We start from the raw sequence: 17,186 nt of genomic DNA, 5'->3' as shown, positions 1-17,186 counted from the left end.
GATGCAGTAGGGAGAGGTGGGGTGTCCAGCCATCTTGCTGCCTCAGCTTCTGAGAACAAGGACAACCATTAGCATGAGACCCTGGACATCCTGGGACCAAGGCGAGTGTCTTAGTCACTGTCCTGTCACTGTGAAGGACACTGGAACCAAGACAAGTGTCTCAGTCACTGTCCTGTCACTGTGAAGGACACTGGGACCAAGGCGAGTGTCTTAGCTACTGTCCTGTTGCTGTGAGGGACACTGGGACCAAGGCAAGTGTCTTAGTCACTGTCCTGTCACTGTGAAGGACACTGGGACCAAGGCGAGTGTCTTAGCTACTGTCCTGTTGTTGTGAAGGACACTGGGACCAAGGCAACTCTTATAAAGAAAGCATTTAACTGGGGGCTGGCTTATGGTTCCAGAGGGTCAGTCCATGATCATCATGGCAAGGAGCATGGGGCATGCAAGCATGCATGGTTTTGGAGCATTAGCTGAGAACTTTACCTGATCCACAGGGATCAGGCAAAGAGCCACTGGGCCTGACATGGGCTTTTGAAACCTCAAAACCCATCCCCAATGACACACTTTCTTTAACAATCTGAGTCTTCTGTCATCCTTCTAATCCTTCTCAGTTTATCACCTGGGGACTAAATCTGCAAATCTATGAGCCGATGGAGGCCGTTCTCACTTGAACAGCTACACGAAGTCTGCATGGGAGGAGTGCTCCTTTGAAGTGGGTTTGGAGCAAAGGATATAGGAATATTGACAGAGTGCTTTCCTAGCATTCATGAAGCTTTGGTTCTAATCCCCAACACCACATGGTGATGGATGTTTTTACAAACCAAGGAGGATCAGGAAGGAGTTCAGGGCCAGCCTGGACTATGTGGTGGATTTAAGGCTAGCCTGGGGTTTATGAGACCCTATCTTAAACAAATAAATACATAATAAGTAAAACATATACGGGGGAGTTAATTGGGGGTGGATGGGATATTTGAGTAAAAAGATTCTCAAACAAGAACAAGGAGTCTTGAAAATGGAAAGGGATGAGGCATTGGCAGGGAAGAGAAGAACCAGTGCCCTTCAGAGAAACAGAGACTAGATGGAGTTGGCATACAGGCCTGTTGAAGCTTTACTTAGGCCAAGAGCCCTGGGCTAGCTTTGTCATTCCATTCCCAGAATGCTTCTTAAAGAATCAAGCAACCAGACTGGGTACCAGGCGGCTGCTGTGCTGTGACCTCGAGAGTTACTCCTGGAGGCCAGCCAGGAAGGGCCTTGCTCTCCAGGCTGGAATCAAGAAGCTGGGCTTCCTTGAAATGTGAGCCAGATGAGGCTGTGGGCACATGTGTGCTGACCGGGGACCTGCTTACAGGTCACCAGGAAGCTCATGCAGTAATGTCAGAGGTGTGTCCACTTGCATGGGGGTGCTGACGCCCCTCCCTCTACAGAGGGAGATCTGAGGTACAGAAGACAGTTGTTCAGATTTCGTCCAAGTTCTGGGTCAGTCCAGAGCTATCTGCAGGAGTCAGTGCATCCTCACTCGGGGCAGAGTGGCCTTGGTGAGTGAGGTTGGGATGTTCTGTGCAGCACAGGGCTTACTGGGCCTCCCTCCCAGGAGGAGCTGTCCTCATGCAGTCTCTGAGAAAGAGCACAGAGGTTCCCATCCTCTTTAGAGTTCTGAAGGCCAAGGTTAGTGGAGCCACCTGTGTTCAGCCCCCTTTTTGCATGGTGACCCCATCATAAAAGCACAGACTGAGGGCTACCTATCTCATTTCATGTTCCTAGTTACATAAGCAGAAGTGATCAGTGTCCATCTGGTAGTTGTGCTGAGAAGGTAAGTGTGCCTGTGTAGGCTGGGAGTTGGAAGTTTGCACCTTATGGCGGTCTTTCAAGAGGTTCATAGAGATGTCCCAGGCTTGCTGGGGGCGTCAGGCCCCTAGGTCAGCTCTGACCATGGATGACTCCTCCAGGAAGGGCCATGAGCTCCCCGTGTAACGTCACAATGTACCTTCTGGGGCTGCCTGGTAGCATGTTGCTGATTACTTCCTCTCTTCTCCTTCCAGAGCTGGAACACAGCTGGCATTGGCGAAACCCTGACAGATGATCTGCCTGCCTTCAGCCTCACACCTCTCGAGTACATCAGCAATGTAAGAGCTTCTTGGGTGTGCTCCAAGGTGGCCTCTGCATTTCACAGCTCACCTTGGCTTCTGATTCCCTCTGGGCAGTCACCAGCTGGTTTGTGCTGTGTGGACCTGGTTTGGGATCATTTCATTCAGCTCCTGGGCAAATGTAGCAGAACCATAAGTATTTCAGATGCTAAGACACTGCTGCACCTGCCCCACTCTTCCAGCGTGACCCCTGAGGGTCAGAATTGAGGCCACTTGGAAATTCTGACTTGGGATATCAAGGAACAGGTGCCCAAATTATTTTCTATTCTTCTATACCTACCTTAAAACACAAACAGTTGTGAATTGTAATAGAAGGAAGTGCCTGAAATCAGCTGTCTTGTCCACTTGTGACAAATTCTGTATTAGCTGTGGGCTTGCCCCGAATGTCTCACAGGTTTCCCCTTTGTGATTCTGCATCCGCCATCTTTGTCTCCTAGTGTGAAATTACAGTGTCACATCCTTTCTAGACTGTAGTTATTAATGGCAGCTTCCAAGTATAGTCCCTTCCTTCCCCTGCCTAAGCCATCTTGGAGGGAGAGAAACAGAACCAGGTGCTAGTCCAGATGACGGGACTGAGTGCACTTGCTGACGTTAGCACCTTAGTGGCCTTATCTGTGAGCAGTGATGAGAGCTCACCTGTACACAGCACTTCTGATCTCACAAAGTTCTTTGGTACCCACTGCCCTATTGAAGTAGGTGATGCTGGGTGCATTTCAGGACATTGGAGCCACTGTTGAAAAGGATGTATCTACAGGGAGGAGCAGGCCTCCATTTGTGTGTGTGTGTGTGTGTGTGTGTGTGTGTGTGTGTGTGTAAGGAGTGTGCATGTGGAGACCAGAGGCCAGGTAGCAGCCAGTGCGTGCGTGCGTGCGTGCGTGCGTGTGTGTGTGTGTGTGTGTGTGTGTGTAAGGAGTGTGCATGTGGAGACCAGAGGCCAGGTAGCAGCCAGTGCGTGCGTGTGTGCGTGTGCGTGTGCGTGTGCGTGTGTGTGTGTGTGTGTGTGTGTGTGTGTGTGTGTAGTGTGCATGCAGAGGCCAGCTCGCCACCTTGTTTTTGAGCAGGTTAATGAGCCCCAGGGATCCACCTGTCTATTTCCCCAGCCCTGGGATTATAGCATGGCCCACCACACCTGGCTTTTGGCATGGGTGCTGGGGGAAGAACTCTGTCCTCCCTCAGGCTTGTACAGCAATGCTCCTCTGGCTGGGCTCTCCCCAGCCTTAGTGGTTGTTTCTGGGGTGTTGCCCTAACTAGTATTACCTCACTGGTGCGCATCCCAGGTCAGGCAGTTTTGTCTCTCATAAGTGAACTTTTCGAGTCATTAGCTAGGTGTGTCAGTATCAAGCTGAAAGCACTTTCTTTTGTTTCAGATTGGGCAGTACATCATGTCCCTGCCCTTGAATCTTGAGCCATTTGTGACTCAGGAGGACTCCGCATTAGAGCTGGCCTTGCATGCTGGGAAGCTGCCGTTTCCTCCTGAGCAAGGTGAGAACAGCAGGAAGCCACAGCACCTGCTGTCCAGGGAATAGTGGACGCTATCTTAACACCTCATCAGCCACAACATCTCTAAACTCCTGGAGATGTAGCCATCAAATGTAGACTATTATCCCAGCAAGTGGAAGGCTGAGGCAGGAGGACCACTCTAAGTATGAGACCAGCCGGAGCTACATAGTAAGTCCCAGACTAACCTGGACTACAGAATAAGACCTCCCCAAAAAACAATCAAAAGAAAACAAAACCAAATGAAAAACAGATATACATGTACTACATAGTGGGAGCTAAGCAAGACTGAGTGCCCTTCTGAGGAGCTTTGGCAGGGATGAGGTCTGACCAGGGTGCGGAAGAGCTGTCTCGCTTTGCTCTGCAGCGTGCCCTGACAACAGGACAGAAAACACTGCAGGGCATCCAAAGTGCCCACAGCTGGGGAGGCAGTGGCGAGGACATCCTGGGGTGTTGGCAACTAGTGGTGGTGACAGCGATTTCCCAAGTCCAGGGTCCCGTGGATACGCACCCTTGCTCCCTGGGAGCAAGCAGGTAAGCTGCCAGTTCATAAGGATCGTTTTTCTTGTTGTCATAAGCTGCTTTCCAGAGTGTGTCCTGTGGAGATGCCTCTGCCACCCCTCGCTCCTGCCTCCACACGGCCCCTGTTCTAAACTGATAAGGCAAACTGGCACTCATTTAACTGTCTCCTTTTGCTTGTTATTTGTACCTGACAGAGGTGAGCAGGAGACACCTTGACTCCCAATATTGAGTATTTTTTTAAGTAAAGAAAAAAACAACTTTGGCATGTGAAGGATTCAGCCACTCATAGGGAGTAACACAATGAAGATAAACTTGCTTGGGAAGGTTGGAATTGAGAAGCTGAACGGCACCCATGAAAATGCAAATAAAAGAAGCAGAGTGACCGTGAGAGGGCGCTGAACTCAGTCAGGGACGTAAGGCCCAAGTGGTCATTTTCTGTTGATGTAAAATGGGTCCCACAGCGACCTGTGGCAGGCCTAACAACACTGGGGTGTGCAAGGCAGAGACCGTCAGACACATGATAAGAACTGTCAAAACCACAGTACGTTAGCTTTGACAGATCAAAAAGAATTAGTGAGTTTGGAAGAGGAATTGAGCAGAATGATCAGGATGCTGGATTGAGTCAGTGTGTCAAACTTTTACCCCACAGAACAGACTGGACAAGTGTCCATAGTCATTTCCAGAATTATACAGACAAAATTTCCATAAGTCTCACAGGCTCATAAGCAAGAGGGACACTCAGAGCTTTTTGTAAAAGCTTTTAAAGTTCAGATTTTAAAATTTGAAATTTACTCAGCTGAAATATGGGTAAATATTAATATAATTTTAGGAGTAGGTAGATTTTTAAATGAGAGGTAGAAATGATAAAGGAAATTGAAAAGTGAGCTTGGTGTGGTGACTTGATCCCAGCACTCAGGAGACAGAGGCAGGTAAATCTCTGAGTTTTTGGCTAGCTAGGGCTACATAGTAAGACCCTGTCTCAGAAAAGAAAAGAGAGAAAAGGAAAGGAAAAAGAAAAGAAAAGAAAATGGAAAGCAACATAACACATGCCTATGTATACTCTCAGCACTGTGTTGAGGTAGGAAGGTTGTGAATTGGAGACTAGCTAGGGCTACATAGTGAAAGCCTGTCTCACACAAACAAACAAACAACAACAGAAACAAAGGGGGTGGGGGCTGCCTGGAGATGGCTCAGCAGTTAAGACACTTGTTGCTCTTGCACAGGACCAAGGTTTAATCTTTAGCACCTGTGTGGTTGCACACAACTGTCTGTAAGTCCAGTTCCAGGGGATCTGATGCCCTTCTTTGGCTTCTGGGGCACTAAGCACTCATGGTGTACATACACGCATACAGACAAAATACACAGCTTTAGTCCATTGCTGTAAGGTGGTATGTTCAGTTTTGAAAATAAAATAAATGAAATGAGCCAGGTATGGTGGCACATACTTTTAATCCCAACACCCAGGATGCAGAGATAGGCAGGTCTTTGTTGAGTTCAAGGCCAGTCAAAGCTATGTAGAGAGACCCCGTTTCAAAACAAACAAACAAGAAAATAAAATGAATAAATTCAATAAAAAATAAACCAAAGTAGGAAAAAGAATGAGATAAGCTGGATGAAACACAGCATCTATGACAAATGACAGTTAATATTTTTATTCTATAAAAGCCTTTACAAATGAATAAGAAAAAGAAGATAAACACCCACAGAAAAGGAGGAAATTCCATTCCTCTGGAAACTCAGATTATATAATTCAAACCTGTTTTCCTTCATTCTTTTTTTAAAAAATTATTTTAGTTTTTGTTAGGTATGTGTGTCTGTGGGTGGGTGGGTATGTGCTTGTAAGTGCAGATATTAGTGGATTCCAGAGACGTCAGATCCCCTTGGAGCCAGAAGCACAGGGGGTTGTGAGCTGCTCTGTCTAGGTGTCCTCTGCAAGACACACTATGAGTTCTTAACTGCTGAGCTGTCCCTTGGGCCCTTCATTCTTACAAGTATTAAATATAAACTCATACATGGTATCCTCAGCATCTGTGGGCAGTTGAAGGCATTCATAGAACCCCAGAAACATATGTAATGTTATTAATCTATTAATAACTGCAAATGGGAATGGGATTGACTATCTTAGAACCAGTCAGATTGTGTATGTGTTTGGATCAGCTCTCTGCATGTATGGGTTCCACACTTGTGGATCCCACCAACTGGGAGCAGAAATAATTGCGAATGCCCATTTCATATGGACTGAACTTTCACAGACTTTTTCGTTGTCAGTATTCTCTAAATGAACCAGTCCTCTATTTGCACAGCACTTACATCACATTGGGGAGTATAAGCAATGTAGAGATAATTTAAGTATGCAGGAGGATATATATATATGTGATATGAAAAGACTACATTAATAAGAGATTGAAATTTTTTTCATGCCTTTTAGATCAGGAATTCTGCTAGATGATCATGCTAATAAAATGATGAGTAGAACTCTGAATATTCATCTCAGAATTGCTTATTAAAGCAGAACATGGAAAAAGATGAGAAACTGTTGATACTGCTTTAAAGACTGGGGACTGTTCAGTGATGGAGCACTTGCTTCCCACACACGTATGAGGCCTAAGCCGTGGGTTCCATCTACAGTAAGGGGAGAAAAACATTGTTTTTTTTCTCCCTTAGGTAGATCCATAATGTGGAATCCAAAATATGAAAGAACTGGGGATGGAGAAATGGCTCAGCAGTTGAACCCTTACTGCTCATTCATAGGACCTGGGTTTGGTTCCAGCACCTGTGTGGCCACTCACAACAGCTGTAACTCCAGTCCCAGAGGATCTGCTGCCCTCTTCTGGCCTCTGTGAGCTACTGTGTGTACATGGTGCTCTTATATACACTTAAAATAAAAACTAGATAATTTTTTTTAAAAATATAAGAGGCTATTTGAGAATTTAGATGTTAGCGTATTAAGTATGAAGAACAGTTATGATATATGCAATGTGATTCCATTTTAAAACTTACTAGGAATACAAGTGCAGAAAGACCAGAGTACTTTAGTCCATCACTGTAAACGGTATGTCCAGTTTGGAAACAGTATTTCTGATAAAAGTGACAATATACTTACCCTTTGGCTTGTCAGGTTTTATTTCTATTTTATCTATCTATCTATCTATCTATCTATCTATCCATCTATCTATTTTGTTTTTCGAGACCCAGTTTTTCTATGTAGCTTTGGAGCCTTTCCTTGAACTCACTCTGCACACCAGGCTGGCCTTAAACTTACAGAGATCCACCTGCCTCTGTTTCTCAAGTGCTGGGATGAAAGGCATGTGCCACCACCACCCGGCCAGATTGTTTTTCTAAATGCGGATCCTAGAGCCTCTTCCTTGTGTGCCTCACCTACATCTGGAAGGATCTGCCTGTTAACTTGGCAACAACCTCAGCTTAGAATCAACCCACATGTCCATTGCCAGAAACATGGACACAAATCATGGTACAGTGGCAAAGTGAAATAACATGCAGTGTTAAAATGAGTGAGGCTAGCTGGGCATGGTGGCACATGTCTGCAACCCCAGCACTCTGGGTGTGCAGCGGTGGGTGGAGCCAGACATGTTGGGAAGCATATGAGAAGAGCACATGGAGAGGCTGCAGGGCAGGGCAGAAGACCTGTTCATCTGGGACTCACTTGTGTGCCTGCAGAGAGGCGTGGGAGTTCCACCCACCTCTGGCAAGGGCGGTTTTCTTGTCCAGGGAGATATTTCATAGATGTTGACTATACAGTTCTCTAAAACATACGTAATGTGCATGCAAGGTTTTATTTTGTTTTGTTTGTTGTTGTTTTGAGACAAGGACTCATTATGTGGCCCATTCTAACTTCAAACTTATCATGATTCTCCTGCCCCAGTCTCCCAAGTGTTGAACCTACAGACTTCAATGTGCACCATGCATTCTACCCTATTTATTGATATGGCTTATACTTTAGACAAGAAAAGTGAAGGTGAGATCCTGTTGATGGAATGCAAACTGGCAAAGGGCTTTGAGGGCCTCTCTGTTCCTCACCTGGGAACCAGTTCTAGAAATATCTCTCCTAACAGAAGTGCTTAGGAGGAGGATTATTCCAAAACTGTTTGCTGCAGGGGAAAAAGTTCACATAATCTCAGTATTTATTACTAATAGAGTAAATATCTTGTGATGTAGTTTTAGCTACTTGGCTATTGCCATATTGCCATGACAAAACACCATGCCAAGGCAACTTGAAAAAGAAAGTATTTAATTTGGGGACTCATGGTTCCAGAGAGTTCGAATTCATGACAACCATGGTGGGGAGCATGGCAACAGGCAGGCATGATGCTGGAGCAGTAGCTGAGCGCTTCCATGCTGAGGCAATAACCATGAATCACAGAGAGACAGAGACAGACAGAGAGAGAACTCAGAATGACACAGACTTTTTTTTTTATTTGACACAGACTTTTAAAAACCTCAAAGCCCACCCCCAGCAACATACCTCCTCCAACAAGGCCACACCTCCTAATCCTTCCCAAACAGTTCCACTATCTGGGTCCAAGCATTCAAATATCTGAGCCTACAAGATCCGCTCTCATTCAAACCACCACAGATGTCTTCATAATTTGTCAGTTTTCTTCATTAGAAAAAGTTAAAACCATTAGCACTTCTCAGGTAAGATCTTCAGAGACATTAAGGAAAACAATGAGGTGTGAACCAATACTTAGTTTTCCATACCTTATGCCTTGTTCTGTGAAGGAGCTCTAGATCCCAAGTGGTCAGCCTTTAACTCGTGTACACAGGAACAACACTAAATCACCGAATACGTTGTGTGTGCGTGACAATGATAATTAAGGATGACGAATTTCAAAAGGAATGGGAGAGAGATGGGGGAATTGGAGACGTGTAAATGATGTAAATATATCATTCAGAATGAAATTCTAAAAAAAAAAAAAAGAGAGAGATTCTTAAAACAACAAAACCCCAAAGAAAGCAGGTCTAGGGAAATGCATATCAAGGAGGGTGCAGTGGCCACTCTAGACAGGGTGAACTATATGAAGGACATTTATCTGTCTTCGCTGTACTTTGAAATGCCATCATTTTTTAAAAACTTAGAATATAGTTCTCTATTAAAAAAATATTTTAAATGTGTATTTATGTGTGTCTTTGTGTGGTTATGTGCACATGAGTGCAGGTACCCTTGAAGGCTAGAAGAAGGTATCAGATCCCCTGAGTTGAAGGTATAGGTGGTTGTGAGCCACCCGATGGGTGCTGGGGACTAAACCTGGCTTCTCTGCAAGAACAAGTGCTCTTAACCACTGGACCACCTCTCCAGCCCTAAGAATGTATTTCTCTGTTGTGTGTAAAACTCTGCACACACCAAAATAGTGAGAATCACTGAGGGTGGGGATGGCATGCTCATCACTTTTATTTTCATGTGTTTACTAATGTACTCTTCATTTGTATATTTATTTAACTCTTTCTTTTGAAATAAATACTTCTCTCAGAGAACACACCCTTTGTTTAACTTTTTGATGCTGGGGATCCAACTTAGGGCTGTGCATTCTAAGCATTCATCTGCTGCTGTGCCACAGCTCAGCTCTTGGTATACCTTGTAAATTTAAAAACACCAATCTTGTCTTCATAGGAACTTTACACAGATGAACTCAGCATCCGGCTTTAAGAGTGGCTCCTGCTTTTTTCTGTTCCACTTACCTTCTTTGCTGGACCATTGACATAAATCTCAGGTGTCTCCTCCTCCCTCATGGATGTTGTGTTGTGTGTGTGGTTCATAAGGACTGAAAGCTGGTTCAGGTTCCTTGGAAGAAAGTTGTCCTGCTACACTGTATTTCGAACAGCATAGTGCCTTGTCCACTAGGCTATCTATGGAGATCTGCATCTCACTCACTCACTTCACAGATGTTTACTAATTGTTTACTATGTGTGGGCAGTTAGGATGGCCTCACCAGAGTAAATTTCAACAGTACTTAAAAGTATGACAGTACCAACAACATTAGTCCAGAGTTTTTGGCTTTCTTTGTTGTTTTGAGACAGGGCTCATGTAGCCCAGGCTGGCCTTACGTTTGATATATAGTCAAGGACAACCTCAAGCTCCTGATCCTCCTGCCTCCAGCACCCTAGTGCTAGGATTAAAGACGTGCACCGCCATGCACAGCAGTATTTGTTGCCATTTTCTTCCTTTTTTCTTTCTTTTTCTTTTTCTTTTCTTTCCTTTTTTTTTTTCTTTTTTTTTTTTTTTTTCTTGGTGGTGCTGGGATTGAATCTAGGGCCTTGAGCATGCTAAGTAAATTTTTATCACTGAGCTCCATTCCCAGCAAACATACTCAAATTTTATTGAGGGGGAGTAGTGAGTGTGTGTGTGTACATGTGTATGTATGCACTCATGTGTCCCACAGTGCATATGTGGAGGTCAGAGGGCAATTTGTAACAGTCAGTTCTCTCCTCCCACTGTGGGACCCAGGGGTTGAACTCCAGTCCCTAGGCTTGTCAAGCACTGATTCATCTTGCCACCCCCTCAAAAATTAAACACCCAGAAAATAGGAAAGAATTATACAGTGAGCATTCATACATAATCTGGTTGTTCCTAGCTTTTGTTTGTTTGTTTTTGAGACAGGATCTCTCTATATAATGTAGCTGCGGTTATCCTAGAACTCAATAGGTAGACTAGTCTAGACTCAAACGCAGAGATCCGCCTGCCTCTGCTCCTGAGTGCTATGCCTGGCTCTCATTTCTAGCATTCTAACATTGCAGATTTAAGGAACAAGAGGGTGTGGACTTGATGATGTATGCCTATTGTCTTGGCATTTAAGAGGTAGGAGGATCACAAGTTTGAGATAGCCTGGGTTACATATCAAGTTCCAAGATACAGACCCTCTCACAAAAAAACAAAACAAAAAACCCAGTAACAACCAACTTGCTTACCTGGGCATAGTGGCACATGCCTTTAATGAAGGCATGGCTACCCTGATATACTCAAAGTAGTTCAGGCTAGCCTCAAACTCAGGATAGTAGTCTTGCACATATGTCACTGTTTTTCTTGAAAATGTTTATTTATTATTATTACCAAAAGTTATTATCATCATTATATAGTTCTTGTTGAAAATAAATTTCATTCATGGATGATATTCATTTACTCACTTGTTTGCTTGTGTATTTGAGACTAGGTGGGCATTGTGTAGCCCAGGCAGGCCTCAAACTCTACAAAGCCACTGATGACCTTGAGCTCTCAATCCTCCTGCCCCCTGCCTTTACCTCCCAAGTGCTGGGATTATAGGCCTGTGCCACCATGTCCACACCCAGCGTCTGGTACATTTGAGTCACGGTACTGCCTGAGCTCTGTCTCCAGCCCTCCTGGGCACTTTAAAAAAAAATTATTTTGTATATATGGGTGTTTTGCCAGTGTGTGTGTCTGTGCACCACATGCATGTAGATTCTTTGTAAGAGCAACACGTGCTCATCAAATCTCGAATGGCCTGCTGCAAGGTTGGCTTTGCTGTGCTTGCGTGCCTCTTCCTGCCTGCCTGGCGTGTACTGAGGGGCAGCCAAAGCTGCCCAGACCCAGCAGGAGCTTGGTACATCAGGACTTGTTTTATTCCTGAGAAGCTGCCCCTCATCCTCTGTTCTCATACGGTGCCTGGCTTTAGCCCTGGCTTTAGCCTTCCCGTCACACCGGCATCGCTGTCTCCTGAGCTTTCAGCTTTGGACTTTGTCTTCTACTTCTCTTTTCCATACACTGCAAGCCATCTGTGTGTCTGTGGCTCCCACGGCAGCTGCATGAAACCAGGGCCCCTGTTACTCTCTGTATAGGTGGTGGGTGGTCTCAGAGAGGCCCGGGGCCTCAGCTCCCCAGAGGTGGAGTTGTTTTGAGGCTCAGTCTTAGTTCCAGCATGGCCCCTGTCTTATGCATTGCTTCTTTGTGCCCTCAGTGCCCACCTCCACCTTTGCTTGGAGACTCTCATCTCTTGGGGTCCTCCTCTGCCTACTCAAGTCCTGGCCTCCATGGCTTGATTTGGCTCCCAGGACTTGGGTAGCCACATCAGATTGACTCCTTTTCAGAGCTCTCCTGTCCCTGTCAGTGTCTGTGGACCCATAGGCTCCTTGTTCTGTTTCCCACTGAGCCCATTAGCTCCCTGGCACATTAGGGCATGTAGCACTTACTGGGAGCCAGGACACTAAGAGGTGACTTTTTCTGAGCAGATTTTATATTTCTCTATGACCTTCTTTCTGCTTCAGGGGATGAATTGCCTGAGTTGGACAATATGGCCGACAGCTGGCTAGGCTCCATTGCCAGAGCCACCATGCAGACCTATTGTGATGTGATCCTCCAGATCCCGGAGGTGACCCCACACTCCACCAAGCAGCTGGCTACAGACATTGGTAAGTGTCCATGGGTTGGTTGGGCAGGAAAAGAGAAGCAGTTACAAGTTTGACTTCCCTCTTGACCTCCAGGAATGTTGCCCCAAAGCTCCTCCTAACTTCAATTCTGGAGTTGATTGTGGACCTGGGTAGAAGGGATTCTGGAAGGCCATGGAGGTGGAGAACTATTAAGGAGGCTGTGGTGAGATGCACTGGAGTGAGCGAGGCAGCCTGGCCCTGCCTGGTCTTCTACTCACTGACATAGTTATTACTAACCTAACATTTATGGAGCACTTACTGCATACCAGGCATATCAGGCTCTGAAGCAAGCTTGCATCCATTGTGTGATGCAGTCCTGTAGGAAGGTGATGTCACATGACAAGGTCACATGCTGGCTCCTTCATGGTCCCCATCAGAATGCTTTGCTGCCCCAGGTCAGAGGGCATGGCTTCCCCACTCCCTTCTCCTGGGGTTTAAGTGGTCTGGAGAGAGGGTGGAGGAGTCTTTAACAGTCAGCTCCAGGGACCATCCCAGCTGTGACCTGGGTGACTAGGGCTGAGCCAGGCCCCACTTGGGTTTGTTTTGCTGATGAAGAATTAGAAGCAAGGTTTAGCCCTCGGGTCCTCAGAGTGGTTAGTGATGGGGCCAGCCTCCAATCCAGCTGCCCTGAGTCCCTCACTCTGCCCATTTCAGTCTGCCTTTGGCTCTTCCTAGAGGCACCACCTGCCTTTAGTGATTTTCCTAGGCACAAGTATTCAGAGATGGATAAGGAAATTCAGATGCCCTTTGGTATGCCCAACTGGTACAGGCGATAGCATGGAGGAGCCACCTGGAATGGGGTGGTGGTGGTCCCTTCAGATGCTGGGATTGCCCTAGAGTTCAGTGGCCCATGTCATCCTTCTCTCCCTGCTTATCGACACTGCTTGAACACCTACTGTGTGTCGGCTGTAGTGCTAAGGATAGCATGTAGCAGAGATTAGTGTTTCTTCACCCGCTGAGCGTTGAGTGTAAGGAAGTGAGGTTAAGGGCTGGGAAGGATGCTGAGCACTGAGGCCCAGGCAAGGAATGGGAGACATTCAAATTAAGCATTCATACAACAACATAAAATACTGCTGGCCAGACACAATGTTGTGGCAGACTAGGTCCTGTTGGTTTCACCATTGAGCTGAGCCTGGCAAAGAAGACCCAGGGAAGAGCCTGCTCTGCCTTGCAGTTCAGGTCTGGACAGAGAGGAGGTAGCAATCTGAGAGTCAGGAGGAACAGGGTTGGCTTGGGTGGTGCTGCCCCTGCCAGGCCTTCTGAGCAGAAAGAGGAGGAAGGAGGCATGATGTGCCTATGTGTGGTCCCTCCAACACAACAGATACTTTAAGGCCTCTGTCCCATCTCACCTCCATCCCCACTGCCTGGTGGGTACTGACTTCGTGGGCAGGGTTGGTAAAGGGTGGCACTCCTGGCTGCAGCTGGGTGTTTTCTGTTCTGATAGTACTGCCCAGGGTGTCAGGTGGTTAGAATCCAGGGCTGCTTTTTAGAACGTGCAGCTGAAAGTTTTTCTGTGTCCCACCTGGTCCTCAGCCACTCAGACCCAAGTAAACACACAGAGGCTTATATTTATTAAAACTGTTCAGCCATTAGTTCAGCCCTACCACTGACTAGCTCTTACACTTAAACTCAGACCATTTCTGTTGATCTATATGTCGCCACGTGTTCTGTGGCTTTACCTGTGTGCCATTACATGCTGTTCCCTGGACAGCGGGCTGGTGTCTCCTGACTCAGCCTTCCTCTTCCCAGAATTCTTCTTTGCTTATCCCGCCTACACTACACTTCCTGCCTGGCTACTTGCCAGTCATTGTCTTATTTATCAACCAATCAGAGCAACACATATTCACAGCATACAGAATGACATCCCCATCAAGAGTGACTGACCCCTAGAGGTCTGTCTGTGTTTCTCTCTTGAGAAAGGGTCTCACTGCATAGCCCTGGCTGGGCTAGAACTCACTATGTAGGCAGGCTGTCCTTGAACTCACAGGGCTCCACCTACCTCTGCCTTTGAGTGCTAAAGATGTCCCACCATGCCCAGCTAGAGGTTGATCTTTACCATCATGTTCAATTTGATCTGGGTTTGGGCTAGTAAATCTGCATTAACTAGTGATCTAGTTATCACTAGTTATCACTAGTGATCTCTCATGAGTGATCTGGGAAGTGTGGCCTGCATGATACCAGGCCACCACCCCTATACCAGCCTTGTGTTAAGTGTGAGGTCCCCAGGGGGAGGCTTTGGTTGTTCAGCAAGCCCATATTCCCCACCCCCTTGCTTCTCCACATGCTGGAGAGCATCCTGGGGGGGGTGGGATAAGGGGAGCAGCTGCCTTTTACACTGGTGCTGGAGGGGTAGAGGAGTGGGAGCTGGCAACGCTGGCTGGTTCTTGATTAAATTAGAATTCCAGGGCCCAGGTTGTATAGTCCCCAGGGAAGGCCCTGCTGTGGGAGAAGCAGGGGAGCAGCCAGTATTTGGGAGGCCTAGGGGCCCATGTACTGCACCACTGAGCCTGTCCCTTTTTCCCCCACAGACTATCTCATCAATGTGATGGATGCACTGGGTCTGCAGCCATCCCGTACCCTCCAGAACATCGTGACGCTCTTGAAGGCCAAGCCTGAGGAATACAGACAGGTCAGCAAAGGCCTACCACGCCGCCTTGCCTCCACAGTGGCCGCCATGCGTGGTATAAATTACTGACCAACTCTGAGAAGAGGGTCCCGGAGAGAGTCATGGCCAGCGTCTGCCTCAGTGACTCTCAGAATGGGTTCATTCTCGGCATCTGCCAGTGATGGGGCAGTGTGTGTGGAAGATGCTTTCCTTTCTTAGAAGCCAGGCATGGTAGTGCATGTCTACAGTCCTTGGAAGGCAGATGCAGGAGGATTGCTGTGAGTTTGAGGTCATCCTGGGCTAGTGTGAGACCCAGTTTCTACAAGGAAAAGGCTGTAAATGAGAAGTAATGTATTATTTATCAGAGAGGACTTTTCAGGTGATGGCATTAATAAACACTGCAGTGGGCCAAAGGCTGTTTCCTCCTTCTCTGGTGACGTCTGAGTGCTCGGATGCTGAGCAGGGCCCGGGGACACTGGGGGAGGTAGGGCTGTGCAGGAGCTGGGCCTTCCCCAGTGCAGAGGGAGTGAGGGAGGAAGAAACGGTGAGCAGGTGGACGGGAAGGCAGAGGCACAAGTGCTAGGAAGAGGCTGCCAGGTGGGAGCAGGTGGGCAGCCAGCACGCGGGGCCTGCGGCTGGGAGAGGGGGTCCCCAGCAGAAAGAAGCACAGAGCGGGTGCAGAGGCCGTGTTCAGCCAGGGTGGCTGGAGAGGAGGACAGTGGGCATTCAGGTTAGAGGGGAGCCAGGCCAAATCAGATAGGATCTTACAGGCCGTGGTGGGAATGTGGGCTTCACGTCTTTTTTTGTTGTTGTTCTTGTTGTTTTACTTTATTTAACTTTTATTTTATGTGAAGGTGTCAGATTCCCTGGAAATGGAGTTACAGGCAGTTGTGAGCTACCATGTGGGTCCTGGGAATTGAACCCAGGTCCTCTGGAAGAACAGCCAGTGCTCTTAACCATTGAGCTATCTTTCCAGCCTTTTTTTTTTTTTTAATTTACAGGATGATGCAAATTTCACACACACACCCCTTTTTTAAAAAATCTTTTTGTTCTATTGCATCTGTACTTGTCAAGGCTGTTTGGCTTATATGTAACAGAAAATAACATTGCCTAAATGACTTGAGTCAAGAGGAATTAATTTTTTCACAATGGGAAGTCAGAGGGTGAGGGCTCCAGCGGCTGACGTAGGGCCTGGATAGAGTAGGAACTTTGCCAATGTTCATGGTAGGTGACCCTGGCAGTGTGACTATCACCCCTGTGTTTAGGGGGAGACTGTGGCATAGGTTGGAGAGACATGGCTCTCCCTTCTACCAGGTCATCAGCAGTGCTCCACCAGCCCCTGCCGACTTCCAGACCGCAGTGGCCATTTCTTGGTCACAAAGTATGGCCCCATCTGCAAGGGGTGCTGGGGAAGTGGGGGACAGGACCTGCTTCAGGATTTCTCAAGCTTAGCCCCTGCAGTGTTTTGAGTCAAATAGCTTTGCTGGGAAACTGTTCTTTCCATCAGCCTGGCTTCTGTCCACTAGCTACCAGGCACGTAGCTCTCACTGGGACAACCAAAACTACCTTCAGGGATTCCCAGAAGGGCACATCAGATAGGAAACACTGACCCGAGCAACCAGGATTCACCCTCCAGGGTAAGCCGATGGCTACCCTGAACTAAGTTGGTTATTTATTAGCTAGTGTCTGTCACCAGGGATCTAATCACTGCCTCATAAATAATAGGCAAGCACTCTCACTGAGCTAAGTCCTAGCCCTTTTGATCTTGGTTTGAGGCGATGTCTTACAGAGTTGTCCAGGCTAATCCAAACTTGCTTTGTAACCCAGACAAGCCTTGAACTTGTGACTGTCTTTCCTCAGCCTCTCAGGGAGCTGGCCTGCACTACCAGGTCTGACTTCCTTTTTCACTCTGTAGCCAGTGCTAGCCTCAAACTCACCATTTTCCTGCCTCCTCGGCCTCCCAAGTTTTGGGGTTAGGTGCATACACAACCACACCTGGCTAAAATCAGCTGTCTCTTGGC

General features: G+C 47.0%; 1 protein-coding gene across 1 annotated transcript in view; it reads left to right on the top strand.

Annotated features, from left to right (window-relative positions):
• Cog7 (component of oligomeric golgi complex 7) overlaps window positions 1-15,414 on the top strand; it is a 68,124-nt gene extending 52,710 nt beyond the window's left edge. The window contains exons 14-17 of the mRNA XM_036195844.1: window positions 2,040-2,123; window positions 3,512-3,626; window positions 12,399-12,542; window positions 15,089-15,414. Coding sequence (XP_036051737.1) covers window positions 2,040-2,123; window positions 3,512-3,626; window positions 12,399-12,542; window positions 15,089-15,255 — 510 coding nt within the window. The 3' untranslated portion in view covers window positions 15,256-15,414. The remainder of the gene's footprint in view (window positions 1-2,039; window positions 2,124-3,511; window positions 3,627-12,398; window positions 12,543-15,088) is intronic.
• Window positions 15,415-17,186: the final 1,772 nt, after the last annotated feature.

Source organism: Onychomys torridus, chromosome 1 (assembly GCF_903995425.1).
Source record: "Onychomys torridus chromosome 1, mOncTor1.1, whole genome shotgun sequence".
NCBI classification, from domain to species: Eukaryota; Metazoa; Chordata; class Mammalia; order Rodentia; family Cricetidae; genus Onychomys; species Onychomys torridus.
Note: the sequence above shows the minus strand (reverse complement) of the source record. Positions and strands in the feature narration are given on the sequence as shown.